The sequence below is a fragment of the Condylura cristata genome, unplaced genomic scaffold (genome assembly GCF_000260355.1).
Source record: "Condylura cristata isolate star-nosed mole 26May11 unplaced genomic scaffold, ConCri1.0 scaffold00004, whole genome shotgun sequence".
NCBI classification, from domain to species: domain Eukaryota; kingdom Metazoa; phylum Chordata; class Mammalia; order Eulipotyphla; family Talpidae; genus Condylura; species Condylura cristata.
Window position 1 is genome coordinate 44,774,313 of NW_004567105.1, and position 15,788 is coordinate 44,790,100.

At 36.5% G+C, this 15,788-nt stretch overlaps 1 protein-coding gene across 1 annotated transcript in view; it reads left to right on the top strand.

Moving 5' to 3' along the window:
- Positions 1-15,788, top strand: part of FOXP1 (forkhead box P1) — a 226,593-nt gene that overhangs the window by 167,585 nt on the left and 43,220 nt on the right. The window contains exon 7 of the mRNA XM_004675975.2: positions 8,951-9,055. Within this exon, the coding sequence (XP_004676032.1) occupies positions 8,951-9,055 (105 nt within the window). The remainder of the gene's footprint in view (positions 1-8,950; positions 9,056-15,788) is intronic.

The following is a 15,788-nucleotide window of genomic DNA, read 5'->3' on the forward strand; positions in this document are numbered from 1 at the left end:
CAGCAGAAAATTGAGATGATGAGCATTGTGGGGAGGGAGTGTCAAGGCTTCACCGCTGAGCATGTGGAGGAGCAGAAGGTGTGTGCTTGGGTTCCTGGAGTGCTCCCTGCCTCTTCTGTCACGAAGAATGGGCTCTAACAAAACACCCTCTCTTTATTGTTTTAAGAATCTACAACCTGTTGTCAACATGACTTTGGAAAATTGCTAGGACAGTGTATCCCTGTAGTGAATACAAAACAAAATTAAGGATTGATGCTAGAAATGTGCTATATAAGTCATCTCCCAACTCTTCAGTGTGAAATAAGAAATCCATCTCTTTTTTGAAGTGTTTTTAGTGCAAGTTAAAGGAGAAAGGACCATTTTCACAAAGCCACCAAGAGAAACGATATAGTGCTTACATTACTGTTTCTTCTGTGCTTACTAAATTGTGAGTTTCTGGTTGGCTTGACTTTCCCCACCTCACCCCCTCCTGATAACACTCGAAAAATTTAACTTGTCCTTTTATTTTCTATAAGAGACTGATTTTTCTATAAGAAATACTCAGGGGCTTTGAGGGGATATTCAATAGTTTGAAATATATCAGAAGAATAAACTCTAACATGGAAAAATGTGCTATATATTTAAGTGACTATCTCTTTTGCTGTTAGAAATCTATGTTGCTCTTCTTTATTTACTTATTTTTAATTTTTTCATGGAAAAATTGGGCTAGAGGCCAGGGTGTGGAAGATGAGAGGATTCACCAGAGACAGAGAGGGAGCAGGACAGGCAAATCAACTGAAATAAACTGCTAAGGTGCACAGTAGGTGAGACAGAAGTCTGCTGTGCCATATGTGAGTTTACTTCCTGTCAAGGGGTGGGACTCATGCTATAGTGGTGGTAATACTGAGACTTAACCCACAGGTCTTGAGGGAGGCTCTACTCTGCTTTTCTTTATAAGCTGTTATCTAGTTCCAGAGCCAATTCACCTAGTTTGGCTTCTCTCAAATTAACTTATTATAACTTCACTTTTACTTGGTATCAATTAGCTTTTGAAAATTTAGTATGAAATATCTAAAGGCTGATTATATATCCAGATATCTCTTCATCAATGGAAGTAAAATTCATATGCCCGGGGCCCTCCCTGGTGGCGCAGCGGGTTAAAGCACTGCACTGAGAAGCTAAAGTCACTTCCGCATGAGTTCGATTCCCGCCTGCCCCGGAGGTGACCATATGGTGTGGCAGACCTCTCCTGACCCACCCGCTGCTCCCCTCAGCAGTGTGCTTCGTCAATCTGCCTGTTCTGCTCCCCACTCTGTCTCTGGTGAAGCCTCTCACCGCCCCTGAGCCTCTAGCCTGTACCCTGGTTCTGTATGTACAAATAAATAAATCTTTAAAAAAAAAAAATTCATATGCCCATATTCAAACATAAGAAATCCCTGATATGACACTCAAAATGTCATTGGCAGTGGAATAGGCTAGCAGAATAGAAGACAAAGAAATGGGATCAAGCTCAAAAGTGAAGAGGAACATTTTATTTAAGTTGTTAAAGAATTATGCTTTAGAATAGTAATGACTCCCGTTGACGCCTGACACTCTTATGATTACATCAGTTACAAAACATTTTTCATTAATAAATAGTCCTAAAGTTGTGTGTGAAGGGAACCCTTTCTGGAAGCCTGACATATCTAGGGTAGTTCCATGTAGTCACTTGAACTGCAGGGAGACACAGAGGTGCTTGTCAGCACTCTTGTCTTCATCATGGTATCTTAGATGCCAGTCTTAACAGTCAGCATTTCAGAAGACTGGCTGGAATGGATGGATGCCCAAATGGTGGGAAAGAGAATGGGGACCAGTGGGGAAGGGAGAGAGGCAGAACAATAAGAAAAAGGAGTTGGCAGTGGGTCCTACTTTTGGGTGTGTGCATTTGCCATGAATGGGGAATGGATTAAAAGAGAACCGCTTTCTGTTCCACAACAGCAGTAAGTACTCTGTCCTCTTTATGGGAGGGCATAGGCCTCATTCACTCCTTTAACCATATTCATTAAGCATCAGCTCCTCATTCATCTTGTCAGTAACAAGATGTGTCTTTTCTGCCCACTCCTTCATCTGCATGTCCTTGGTAGAAGTTTAGTGAAGGTTTTACCACTGGGAGAAGCAACATAGGTCCTCTTGTGTGTTTCCAATGAAGAAATGGAGGGCAGGACCATTAAATGACCTGCAGGGTGCCTGGTTGTTAGTACAGCTGCAGTGAGAAGTGAGATCTTCATTCCCCAGCCTCTCTTCCTCCCCCAAGAGAACTAGTTCAGGCCCTCAGTGAAAGTTATACCCCATTTATGTGTTAATCAGGGAGATCCACAGATTTTATTTAGAAAAGCGTTTTTTTTTTAGCACACAAAAAAACGCTCAATGGGATATGGGAATCAGTTTGCCCCTGGGCACTCATTCTTTAAAAAGTTTAGTTTCTCAGGTTTTCTTTTTATTAAAATTTCTGCCTCTCCCCAGTAAAACTTCAATAGTTATTTTACAATGTAAGAATTAATTCTTTTGAGAATGTGAGTAGTATTTTTGGGTGTAGGGGGAAATCTAGTAAATGTAAAGTAAAAAAATACAGATTTTACATTTAGATTCAGTTGTTTTTTGACAGAAGTACAAAGACAATTCATTTGAGATAAATAATTTTTCATTACTTGATACTGAAACAACATGGTCAAGAATGAAGTTGAAATTCTGCATTGTACAATATACAGAAATTAACTTAAGGGATTAAATGTTGATACTAAAACTCTAGAAGAAAACACAGGAATAAATCTTCATTATCTTGGATTAATGATTGGTTCTTAGATGTGACACCAGAAGCACAAGAAACACTGTAAGCAAAAGGAAAATAGAACTTCATCAGAATTAAAAATGTCTGGCTGCACGCATACACTCAAGAAATTGAAATGATAATCCCCAAAATGGGAATAAATATTTGCAAACCATTTATTTCATAAGGAACTTGCATGTGACAAATGTGTGCGTTTGTGTGCACATGTAAGCTTTTGAAGCTCAAAATGACAACCAATTTTTTTTAAAGGACTGAGGACTTAAAGAAAATATACAGATGCCAATAAGCACATAAAAAGATGTTCAACATAGTTATTCATTAAACAAATACAATTAAAAGCACACAACTGTACCACTTTACATCTGCTGGAATAGCTAATGATATACAGTAACAAGTGTTGGCAAGGATGTGGAGAAATTGGAACCCTTAAACAATGCTGATGAGAATATAAAGCAATGCAGCTACTTTGGAAAATATTTTGGCAGTTCCTCAAAATGTTAACCATGGAGTTTCCACATGACCCAAAAACTCTACTCCTAAACTCAAAACAATCGAAAGCATACACTCAAACAAGTATATGCATTTTCATAGCAGTATTATTCATAATATTCAAAACATGGCAACAGCCCAAATGTTTATTAACTAATTGAATGGATAAGCAAAATGTGTTATAGCCATCTAATGGAATAGCATTCAGCCAGAAAAAAGAAGTGCTGATATGAACTACAATGTGGATGAATCCCTGAAACAGTAAACTTAGTGTAAAAGGCAGACATGAAAGGCTATATGTAGTTTGATTTCATTTAAAGCTCACAACAGGCAAATCTTTAGAAAGAGAAGAGTAGAGAAATAAGGAGTAACTGCTAATGGATACAGAATTTCTTTTTTAGTGTAATAATGTTCTGAAGTTATTGTGGTAATGGTTACAGGACTACATATATTCAAAAATCACTGTTTTATAATTTCAGAGTAAGTTTTATGGTCTATGAATTGTATCTCGATAAAAGTTTTAAAATAATATGCTCCACAATTTTGAGTGACTAGAGAATAACCAACAGTCTTTCATAACTTATTTGTCAAATCCATGCCAGTAAAATAGGATAAAATTTACAACTTTGTTTATTTGGGGCATGGAGAGGAAGAAGTATACACATAGCCTTTTGTTACAGATGAGTTCAAAGTTTAGGGAGGAAACTTTCCTACATTTGGAAAAGGAGGGAAAAATTGAAGAGCCCTAGAACACAGACATGAGAACTCGAGGCAGGGCACAGAAAGAACTCAGTATGTGACTACAGGAGAATGGAAAATCATTGTTTAGGTCTGCAGGAAATATCTTAGGGTCATCACTATTCTCTTTATCACCTACAGAGATTATTTTCCTCTTGGTTACCACAGAGAAAATTAGTTTGTAGGATTATTAGTGTAAGGGCCACTTTCTCTTAGTGTTAACAGATGAATTTATGCAATGATTCTAGCTTCAAGTTTTACTTATAATGTGAACTTAAGGCCATAATTGTGAACAGTCACTATTGAGGAATCATAACCATTATATAAAATCTTCTCAAAGAATGATCATTATTTTAATTAAGACTTTGACAGGCATAACCTCATGCAGAAATAGTAGTATCAGTGAAAATAACGCATAATACTCAAAATACACTGTATTTAATATCAGAAATCATGTGTTTATGTGTATACAGTTTTCTAATCTGCATTACTATGACTATTCCTTTTAAAATATTTATAGCTTTTACTTATCAAGAGAAGTTAAATGAACTGGCTTTTCTTATATTTTATTAATATTTGGGATAAAATTAATGTCGAATCATTGTTTCTTTATGGGCTAGCATCAACCTGACATTTACTTTCAATAATTAAAAAATAAAAAAATACACTGAGTCTATATGTATAGAAAAACTAAGTAGAATAATATTTTCTGTTCATTCATTAATCCATTTAACATTTATTTATTGAGTTTATGTTGTGTGTGAAGTACGGAGTATATCTAGATGAATCAGATGTAGCCTTTTGACCCTAGGAATTTTCAACCTGGAAGCTCATAGTAAATGACACTTTATTAAATAGATTAACCTGAATTTTTAGATGCTTGGTTTTGGGGCAAACTTGTTTAAGTCCCTCCAAAACCAAATACATCTTTACTCATCATCGACCTTGGAAGCTTCACAGAAAGCAGTCATAGTTCTCACGTTGGTGAGCTGCCTTGGAACAATTTATTGAAATGATGAGGCAATTTTCCTACCATAGTTCTGTCTAAATATGGCTCTAAATTAATTCAATTTAAATTGTTACCATTTTTAAATATTTATTTATAAATATTTACATAGTTAAGGTAACATTGGTTTGCATCACTTTGGCAAATCCCAGAAATGTAAGTGCTTATTCTAGATTTCTGATGGGACAGAAAAGCTCCCCTTCAGAAATACAGCTGGCAGTGTCTGAAGGTGTGTACTACAGAGTAGGGGGAAGGCTGGAGACAAGACAGCCTGGTGCTTAGACTGTGTGGCATTCATGCCCATGTCAAAGCAAATGGTGGCTGGGAATTAGTCCCTCAGAGTGCTTAACTGTTTCATGTGGGTTTATGCATTTGTGTGTTTACATATATGAAAAAATGGCAGCTGCACAGTGAAAACACAACATGAAAACTTGAGAAGACACAATGATGTGGTAAAAATTACATTTCCCTACCACTTCTGGCAACCATTGTCACAGTCTTCTTTCTATATCCTTCCAGAGAGCACCCTGCTGGGCTGGGCTCCCCTTCTAGTCTTTCTGGCCTTCCAAAGCCAAACACTTGATTTCAGAAAATTGTGTACCTAAAAGTCTCCAATTACATATTAAATAAGAAAAGCAAGGGATACTCATGCACATGGGTGCCTTCCATTTTTAGAAACTAATAACACTTTATGAGAAAAAAAACCAGTCAGCAATGTACCTGAATATTAGTTAATAGTGTTGTCTCAGGTGGGGTGGGGAGGAGTTACTAGGTATGGCATGGAGAAGGGAGCTCTTTCTCCTGTAACCAACTCAATAATATGGAACTTCTAGAAACAAGAACAGGGGTCTCCCTGGTGGCCTAGAGGCTAAGTCTTAGCAATTTCATCACTGCAACCTGAGTTCCATCCCTGGCCTGGAGTGTGACCCACATGGTGCAGCAGACCTCTCCTGTCTCATCTACTGCTCTCCTCAGCAGCGTATTTCAGGAGATCTGCCTGTTCTAATCACCATTCTGTCTCGCGAATCCTTTCACCTCCTGTGTACCTCTTCCCAACACCCTCATTCTTCTACACAAAAATAAAATAAATAAATAAATAAATAAAAATAAGAACAAGAACATGTAACCTTCCATAATAAAAAGTAGGTTCTTATTGTAGTGGAAGATTTTCAAAATGTCTTCTGAGTGTGGAAGTGTATAGGTGTGAGTTTTGAGTTTCTCTAGAGTTCAGGTATAATTAACTAGTTCCTCTAAAGTTTTATGAGTTGTAATGTGTCCTTCCTACAAAACAAGGATACTACGTTGAATTGAAAATAAATTTGTTAGGAGAAAGTAGTTTTTGTTTAGGTCATGGACCCTTCACAAATAAGTTAACCAGAAAGTGGGGTGGGGGTAGGAAGGTGATATACATAATGTTAGATCATCTAATTTTTAATCCTAAACTTTTCTGGTGAACACATTATCTTCTTTGCACTCTTTTTCCACAATACTAGGCTTTATCCTAGAGGCACATCCCATTTGTTTTTTTTTCTTCTTTTTTACTGAAGTAGCATAATACAGGGTCAGGCGTGCATCATCGAGAATCAACTCAGATTTCCACAAAATTCAGCTTACTATGTTCATTTCTAATCTGTCAGTACCATTGTTCCCATCACAATTTTTAACTAGTGGTATTAATTTTATATCCTAACTAGTTGAGGTTCCTGGCTTCCATCTTAAAGAATTGCACAAAATATGTATAATGGCTAAGAATGTACTTGGCAAGAACTACTTGATAGAATATTCATCGTGAATTTTAAACTTTGTACTCATTAGTTGAGTGATTTCATTTCTATGAGTATATCTTCTGGTAGAAAATCAGTAATATACTGGGGTGTTTAGACTGCTAATTTTGTTTCTAACATTATTTATAAATATAGAAAACATGAAGGAAATATCCAAAATTGAGGAGTGGTTTTGATAAATTTTAGTATGCCACTAAAGCTAACTAATATGGTAGAAAGTAGTAATCCTACACAGCAGCAGATAAAAGCTTAGAAGACTAGTAGTTACTTGAGGAATTATTTACAAAATTATATTAAATATAAATGAATGTTATAAATATACATGCCTTCACTAAAAATGTACATGTGGTTAAGAGTGATTTTCCAGGTTTTCTATAGCAAATATTTTCCAGGATTTCTATAACAAATATGTATTAACTCTTTAAAATTATGAAATTACTTTAAGTCATTTTTTAAAATTGATAAAGATAACTTATGGTTATAATCCTTTTTCAGTTATTGGTAAGAAGTTTTATTTTGAAATGGCTTCCTGCACTCAGAGTATTCGAGAACTCTCACTATTGAAGAATTCTTTAATTTCAAATATTGCCAGTAATTTTTAAAAATTCTGTTTCTGTATCATATTTCATTCTTTGAATTATCTGAAGATGAATATAGTTAGGCAGTAATTCTTTCTTCTGCTCTGGTGGAATTTTACTCTCTTAACTGCTTAGAGAATATCCTGTTAGCACTGAGCTTTGTAAGTCTCAGTAGAGCTGCTTATTTCACCAGTGTTATGTTTTTTCTTTCATGCGGGGCACCTTTCAGTGCTTTCACAGAAAGTTTTCTGCTGATTTCTTTGGTTCCCAGATTTTTATTTTAAGGCAAAAATAGCTTATTATATTCAACTTACACTAGATTTCCAGCAACATCAGTCAAAAGTCACAGGGTCACCTAGTATTGATTTTTGATAAGATACATTTCTGTTGTATAGATGTGTTTACAATTAATATCCCTTAGTTTGTGTTCATAATATGCTCACTGTGGACTAATTATAAGTTCACAAATACCTTTTGTGTTCTGTAAATGTGAATCGATAACATATATGCATAGATATCTTGGTGGTGACCTAAAATACAGTTCTCTTAAGAGTGTGTGTGTGTGTGTGTGTGTGTGTGTGTGTAATCATGTTTCACTGCTTGAAGTTCAAAGTCAGGCAGAGCTAATTGTGTAAGTTGCAAAATCCTTCTTTCCTTGAAGAAAATGTGCTTGGGTACAAAACATAACTCTGAAAGTTAGTTTTATATTTGTGTTTGATGGATTCTGAGGTTATGGAAATGACTGTAAAAATAATTTGTTTGAAAGAAATCTGGATGCAGAAATCAAATAGAGAAAATATTTGAGAGTATGGTTCATCAGCAAATGCAACAGATACACTTCCCTAAGCACCAAATGGTGAGATCCAGAGCATCCCCTGACTGGATCTGTGTGACCAAATCATTACATATTGATTGGAACCTCCCTGGAGGGTTAACCCCTTCTGGTCCATGCACGCCAGGTTTTCTCTCATTCTTGGTGGCAGTAAGTTTAGGGGTATCAGATACTGTCAATATTCACTTTTTTTTCTTTTAAGAAAAATAGCCTTCTTGGTTATATCTGTCTTTCTAAATTATTTCATTGTTCTGAATCATTTAATTGCATTCTACTCTGTAAGACTCACTTGTGAAAAAATTATACAATTTTGTGGAAGCCATTGTGGTGGAAAGGAGGAAAAAAAATGTAGTATTCTGGGTAGGAAACAGCAAGAATCTCTCAAAATTAAGCACAGTTTTATACTTTTTATTATGTACATTAAATGATAAGTTCTAGCTTTTTCAAGAAACCTTCACAGTCTGAGTAGAAAGCTTTGCCTCTAACAAAAGCCTGTCAAACTTTTTCCATACATAATGGTACATTTCTAACACTGGACTGGTCACGTTTCGGAATTTCCCTCCTGTTTTTAAATAGCAAGAAGTAATTAGTAAATTCCATGGGGAAGGATTCATTCATGTCCACTTCTGGCCACATGGGTTCCTCTTGCCTTTTATGTCTGGTGGGATGGTTCTTGGCAGCACATTCATTTCTTGGCCTCTGTTTTTTTCTTTTCAGTTTGTCCCACGAGGAGCATCCCCATAGCCATCCTCTCTATGGACATGGTGTATGTAAGTGGCCTGGCTGTGAAGCAGTGTGCGAAGATTTCCAATCATTTCTAAAGTAAGAATGATTTTATATTGCTTTCTTCTTTTACATAGCCATCACCTCCCACTGTTCATGCTTTTCTTCATAAAGTGTCTTTTTTGATGAAGGGTTTCACACCACCATTTTGAGAGTGAACTCTAAATCACAACCCACAGTCATAGGAATAGTTACAAAATGTTTTGAGAATATGTTGTAAAGAGGCAAAGATGACACTCAAGGGCAGTTTTTATACTTGTTGTAAGAGCCTGTGTTTACCTTTTTCTCCCCCAGAATGACAATGATTAAATTAAAATTCTCCTACTTTTAAATTTGAAGTAATTTAGTTTTCACTTTCATTTCTGTCTGTACATACTACAATGACATGTGCACCACCTCTAATTTTATAGAATTGGTGTCAATTACTGGCCAAATGCAGCTTGGTGATTTCTCATCTTTGTTTTTATACAAACGACTTTAAAATAGTAAGAAATGGATGCTGAGGAAATGCTTGCAACCTGATTCTTGTCTTTCTTTTAATGGTGTTGATGTTTTCTCAGATTCTTGTACTTATAGGGAGAATGGAGTAAGTTAAAGTATGAGTCAGACTTGGTTATCCCTTTTGAACCTTTAGCACAGATAAATTACCTCTGTTGGTAAATGAGATATTAATCTTCTCATAACTGTAGTGAAATGCTCCTGTGCTACATCTTAACATTTCCCCATCTAAAGTACCTTTAAAGTAAGTTAGACTAAACTGCCCGGCATTATTGGCATCAGATAAGTACATTCATGATATCATTGGATTATTGATAGATAAGCTGACTCTGATACCACATTATATTTAATATACCCATATGTCATGCAACAGTTAAACTGTGCAGAATAAATTCCTGTTTATCTGGTCCATGATGATCCAAAATTGGATATAAGAACATCCCCCTGCTCCCTAGATTTCTTCTCTCTCAAGTGAGTCCTGGGAAATAGAGGCAGACTGGTCTCTGGGTTTGTGTGATACTTATGTTGTTAGAACAGTCTCTTTCTCTGTCTTTATGGCTAGTGGAATAGCTAACAGACATATGTAAGTATAATTCATTTTTAGAAAGTTTCCAGAACTATAAGGTGCTATGAACATTATCTGTATTATATCAGTTTAAGAGTTACAAGGGAAAGGACCAGTTTCCACTTTGACCCATTTAAAAACTTTTGTTAGTAACCCAAGTAGTATTTCTACCCTAATTCTCAATTTATGGATCGTTTATTACAAGAGCTGTTAGATTGTGTGTGTGTGTGTGTGTGTGTATACATAGTAACCACACACACACACTTATAAGTATAGCTGTATAAGAAGACAGTTCAATATCAGATGACACCTACTACTAGAGAAGGAAGGTTGAAGATCACTGGAATCGAGGCTTAAATTTGCTTCCTTTTAAAAACCCTTTTCTAAGGATATTAGGTTTTTGACACTAGCATAGGAAAGCACCTGTTAATTATTTACTATGGTTTTGCACATGACATGTTCTTACTTCATGTTTGCTCAGTGGAATTGGAATGTCCACTATGAACCTGCACTGTTGCTTATTTATTTCCTAGCACTTATATATTGAATTATATTTGTCAGAAGACTTGTTTGCAAACTATAAATGTCCAGCTTCAGTTGGCTTACTTTTACATACAAAGGATGGAGGATTTCAGTTGGCTCTTGTAGCTAGGAAGTCCAGTGGTACAACTAGCTTTAGGCATGGCAGGATCCAGCTGCTTAAACAAGGTTATTGAAACACTGGTCTTTGTTGATTAATGTTCTGTGTGTGTGTGTGCACGTGTGCGCGCACACGCCTTTTTTGGGCCTTTCCAAGTGAAACTGAAGAAGACACATTTACAGGCCGTAGACTTGTCAATCCCAGAGTACATCTCTTTTCCCAGAGTTCCAGAAAAAGAGCTGGATTAGTTACTGGTTCAGGTTGATTCATGTGTTCTAGCTCTGAGCCAATCAGTGATGTCACATGCCCACCACCTGAACAAAGATGATGACTGCACAGGAACCACGTGGTTACTAAGGTTGAGAGACTTGATTGCCAAAAGTAAACACTGCATATTGTAACCAGCAAAGGGAGAGTATATGCTGTGTTACACACTGCTGAGTTACACACTGATTTGTCTTATAGGATAAGTCAGGTTTTCATGTTCTTCTACAACTTGATTTTTGTTGCTGGGAATTCAGAGTTGTCTTCAGGTTTCAGGATCTTGCCGAATGTAGTAGAAAACAAATTTGTTTTCTTGCAGATGTACATATCCCACATCTCTTCATATTCTAAATGGCACTCAGACTGGCTTCAACAAAACTAACTTTGCTTCCCACTGAAATGAACTAAAAGAGCTACTGTAGAATGTACATCTTGTAGTTGGTCCAAGCAGAAACTGTGTGGCCTCTTTGACTGATGTCACTGTGAAATCACCGTTACCAGGAGGTGGTATTTCAAGCATTTCTTCTCAAATCGCCACATTTGCACACTGTGAAAGCACCTCCTTCTTGGGTCACTCTTATGTCACTCCTCCAAAGAGCTATTTTCTTACAGTTTAAGCAAATTGGCTCCAGTATCATTTGAAATTTCCAAGTCACCCTTATTCAACAACATGTAGCATGCTCTCACTTTAACTTAGGTGTTGCTTCATAAATATTTTTTTTCTGTCTCCTAATTTCTTCTTTTGTTTCTTTGTTTTTGTTATATATATATATATATGTTTACATTGCTGTTCATTGTACAACAATGTTTACCTCCCCTTTCCCCCATGTCTTCTAACCTCTTAATTTTACCCTCTCCTAACTGCAGTAAGCACAGTTCCACATACTATTCATATATAACCCATTGAAACCCCACAACCACTTTGTACTGATACTATTGTGTGACTCTCACCCTACAACTAAGGCAAGCAGCTCACAGACAAGTTCAGTGCTTTTTCAAAGTCACATATTAATAAGAGGTGGAGTCAGTGCCCCGGCTTTCTAGCTTCATAGTCCTTCACCTTAATTACAATACAAGACCTCCTGGTTCGAAGCAGTTCAGTTTACTAACTGTGTTTACTGTGGTAGGAGAAAGCTTTAGGCAGCTTGAAGATAGATCGGGTAGTAAGCCACTTACTCAGTGCATTCTTTAAGTGGGTTGCTTTGCATCTCAGCCTCAGTCGAAGCACACATGCTTTGGGACGATAACAACACTAATCACTTTTTAAGGTTGTTGGAATTGAAAAGCTCTTGAGGCAGCTCTTCCTGCCCCCTTGTGCCTATGCAAGTGTCTTTTTCTTTTTATGTTCCTTTTCTAATAAACCTGTTCTTTAAATATAAAAATAGGACTTGATATAAAGTGCCTACCCCACACAGACACTATGTAGATTGTAGATTCTCTTCTTGCCTACTTAAGTTTTTTTTTTCTTTTTTTTAAGAGGAATATTTCAAAATACCTAATACTTCTGACCTGGTCCATAGGGAAGGGATTGTAACTGGACAGAGCATTGATGGGTCAAAAAGAGTATTCTTTAGTGTGATTTTTTAGAATTTAGATTTCTGGTAAAAAATATCTCCCATAGGGAGGGGAGGCATACTACATACTTGTTCTATAAAGGATCAGGCATTTTGTTAGAAATTTGCAGGCCATATAGTATCTTTCACAGCTACTTAATTTCTGCCATTTTACCACAAAAGCAGGTGAGAAATGGGCAGAGCCCATTCCTGTCTCTGGGGCCAGTATGCTGACCTCTGAGCTATGGCAACATTTTTTATACCATCATGTAGTTTAGCCGAGAAATGATTTTTACATTCCCTTAGAAATTGCTATTTGGTGTGTATTAGTTGATGTTGTTCTTTACAGAGCCCTCACACTTACTCATATCGGGGATAATATCCATACATGTCTGCCTGTTACTTCATTTACTAGTCTTAGTTCTGATGCCTGCATGGACTTGGGCTTTCTTCTACCTGGCATTTTGGTTCAGTATGAGAGAGTAAAATGACTGCTTGGTAACTATTTTCTGATCTTCTGGATCAGAAGGAAGGCTAGGGAAGATGTAATTTTTAAAGAGACAAAGATCAGCTATTCAGGATAAAAATCCCATCTGACAAGAAAATGCCACCGTTAACAGAGAAAGGGGGTAGGAGAAAGAAGGGGACAGTCAGAGGGCTAAGAATCAGGCATATTTTTTTTTTCCCTCCTGAGGAAGAAATATCATAACTGATGGTAAATCAAAACCAGAGATTTGGCACTTTTCTGTGATCATTCTGCAGTGTTTGTTCCCAAGGTGAGATATACCACAGGGCCCTGATTTCAAAGATAAATACTGTACAAATAACTATCCTGTTGTCTTTCCCTCACAGCCAACGGAGGGATGCTTTATCAGAATCAGCACATACTCGGCCTATTGTACACATTTATTTCCCTGTTTCTTCTCAAAGCTAGTTGCAGTTTGAGTGTTTTGTTTTTTTTTTTAATCTATCAACCATGAGTTACCATGTGACTGTTGGAGCTAACCGATACCAGCAGGTGCTCGTGCTAACGTGAATGAAATCCTCCAGGCCCGCAATGCTTAGAATCTCCCGGTAACAGAAACAGAAAAACAATCCCAGAGTCATCCAGATAGTTGAAGCTCCTGGCTTCTAGTATCCCTCTCCCCACTTGGATCATTTTTTTTTTTCTTTCAGAGCAGATTGAAGACACAATCTTTACCAGTAAAAACATGAATTTATAATTCTTCCCTTTTTTCTTTTTTAAAAAGAGCTCTATAATTCTTTGGCAAGGTGGGGCATGGATTTTGAAGGCTAAATAATTTCCTGTTTCTAATTTAGAATGTAAGATCAGACGTAGACCCATAGTTTCACAAATATCAGGTCCTCCTGTGTGTTTGGGAAACCTGTTTCCATGTCCTCTAGTTTTTCTCTTAGATGGTCACTTGTATAAAGTACTCAGAAGTGTAATATTTATCCTTATTTACGATTCCATTTAAAAGGAGCTTTATACTTTTTTTTTTTTTTCCTCTCGGTTATTTCTCCTGAAGAAACTCACTGTGCAAAACAATCGAAACAAAAATTCCTTTGCATGTTTGTCAGATGTACAAATTTTTTATAAAGCCAAAATAAACTTTATATGTACTTTATTAGAAGACATAGGGAGATGTGTTGAAAGAAAATGCCTGGAGGTGGAACTTTGACCCTTTCCTGAAGGTTGAGGACTGTAGACAGTAGAAGCCATTTCATTGGTAATTTGCTTTTTAAAATTTATCCTGTGAATTTGACTTCTCAAAACTGTGAAGAATTTTATGTGAAAGAAACTACTAAGTGCGCCTGTTATGTTTTCACAAGTGTTTTTATCATGGTAACATCTTGTTTACTTTAGTTCCCTGCCTAAAACTACTTGGAACATGTTAAGAAAACATTTCAAGAAAGCCTCGACAAAGAGGCTTTTGTTTCACAGCCACTGTGAGGCTGCAAGGATCACAAAGGTGTTAACTTTCAGCCCCTTAAGCACTTCCACATGAAATTCCAGCAACTATGTTTGTGGTTTTGGAAAAACAAAGTGTATGTTAAAGAAACCAGGTATATGCTAATACATGTCGAAGGAGGCCGGATATCATAAATTGTTTCAAACCCATTTGTGGCTCTCGGTTTGCACGCCTGAATGTTCTGCAGCGAAATTACCTCTAGTTAGTGCAGGAGATGTGAGCACATGGAGAGGGAATAGCCATTTATAATGTGGGTGTATGCAAATTGAATTCCAGCCTCACAATTTAAATCTCAAGAACATGGGGATGAAATGTTCCCCTATTAGAGCCCAGACGATTCCAAAATGAGCCTCATAATTTTATGAATTTGACTTTTCCACTTACGCATTTTTGGTTTAGAACAACAAAAATTGGGTGTTGCCAAAGTTATTTTTTTTCTTTCAAAAGACTGTCCTTTCACCTTTCTGACATTGTTCTGGAGTTCAAGACCCTTGAAAGTCCTCGAAGAGGTCAGAGTGGCCTAAATACCACAGTGCCCTCTAGTGATATATAGAATATTAGATAGAAAAGTTTGGACAAGTTTGCCAAGGATAACAGGCCCACTTTGCTGAAAAAGAAGCAAATAACATTTGAACACATTTTTTTCACTAGACAGATTTTAGTCAGAATTGTTAATGAAATTTAATTTTCTCTGGTAGACTTTGAAAGCATTAGAAAATATTTTGGATGTCTATTATGCTATTGATTCTACATGTAACTACATATGTGTGTACTGGCATATCATCAGATAGGTTGTTGTTCTTACATTTTAAGAGCCATTAGTTAGCTTGGGTATTTCGCATGATCATTTCCGGCATGTCATTAGAAGGTATTACTTAAAAGACAGGGATCATCTTTGCTGCATACTTTTATTGACACTGTCTACCATATTATGGCCATGTCTAAATGATAAAATTTATTATTAGCAGTAGTGTCACAAAAGTCTGAGACAGCGATTTTCCTTTCAATAAAAGTAGTTAAAAACCTTTTAGAAAATCCATAATTTTGATTGCTGGTACTTCATAAATGTATAACTGGTACTTTTTAGCTGTCTCTTTAGGGAAAAATGAGTTTTATCACCTGCAGTACCTGGGTTAATGAAATTGTGTGTTGGAATTTAGCCAGGATGAAAGATGAGATCATTCCAAGACACTAATATTGGCAACAGGTCTCGTAAAAAGCTCTGACTCTTGAGTGAAGTTATCATTACATTTTTTTATTATTTTTTTTTTAATTGAGG